The 800-nt window shown below is 54.8% G+C and overlaps 1 protein-coding gene across 1 annotated transcript in view; it reads right to left on the minus strand.

Moving 5' to 3' along the window:
* Positions 1 to 2: 2 nt before the first annotated feature.
* The window catches only part of Eef2 (eukaryotic translation elongation factor 2), a gene marked incomplete at its 3' end in the record, with an annotated part of 5,415 nt that continues 4,617 nt past the window's right edge, over positions 3 to 800 (minus strand). The window contains exons 10-13 of the mRNA XM_031350323.1: positions 734 to 799; positions 481 to 663; positions 269 to 401; positions 3 to 67 (exon numbers count right to left, since the gene is read on the minus strand). Coding sequence (XP_031206183.1) covers positions 3 to 67; positions 269 to 401; positions 481 to 663; positions 734 to 799 — 447 coding nt within the window. The remainder of the gene's footprint in view (positions 68 to 268; positions 402 to 480; positions 664 to 733; position 800) is intronic.

Consider the following 800-nt stretch of genomic DNA (forward strand, 5'->3'; position numbering starts at 1 on the left):
CAGTGGTCAAACACGCACTGGGGGAAGGCCTGGCCACCAGTGTTGGATCGAAGATCAGCGGTGAAGCCTACACAGAAGACAGGAGGCTCAACCAAGTAGTCCAGCCCCGGGGCATGCTTAGCTGTCTTGTCATTCCTTCCAGAGAGGCTTTCTAGGCACCCTTAGCCAGGCTGGCATTGAAATGATAGAAACCTGCCTCTGCTCTGCTCATCTCCACATCCACCCAGCCTTGCAGGTTATCTGCAAACCCCAGGGACCAGACACTCACCAAAGGACTCATTGACAGGCAGGTATGCCTTGACCACGAACATGGGCGTACCAGCCACCTGGGACTCCTCAAATACATGGCCACGCTTCCTGTTCAGGACACCATAGATGCCACCTACCACTTGCTCAGGACACTGAGAGAAGAGAGAACATGGTGATCAGCGAGGCAGAGAAGGAAGATGGACAGGCAGCATACATAATAACACAAGTTACCTGGATTTCCACCAGGTAGATAGGCTCCATGAGACGGGGCTGTGCGGTTAGCACACTGGCATAGAGGCAGCGGCGTGCTGTGGGGATGATCTGGCCACCTCCTCGGTGGATGGCATCAGCATGCAGGGTCACATCATGAACATCAAATCGCACACCACGCATGTTCTCCTCACAAAGAGCGCCCTGTAAAGAGCTGGAAGTCAGAAGCCAGCATCCCATCAGAATGCAGGGGCAACCAGGCCAAGTCACTCACCTCCTTAGTAGCCCACTGGAAGCCAGCCACCACACTGTCCTTGATCTCATTCAGGTACTGCACGCCC

The sequence above is a fragment of the Mastomys coucha genome, unplaced genomic scaffold (genome assembly GCF_008632895.1).
Source record: "Mastomys coucha isolate ucsf_1 unplaced genomic scaffold, UCSF_Mcou_1 pScaffold4, whole genome shotgun sequence".
NCBI classification, from domain to species: domain Eukaryota; kingdom Metazoa; phylum Chordata; class Mammalia; order Rodentia; family Muridae; genus Mastomys; species Mastomys coucha.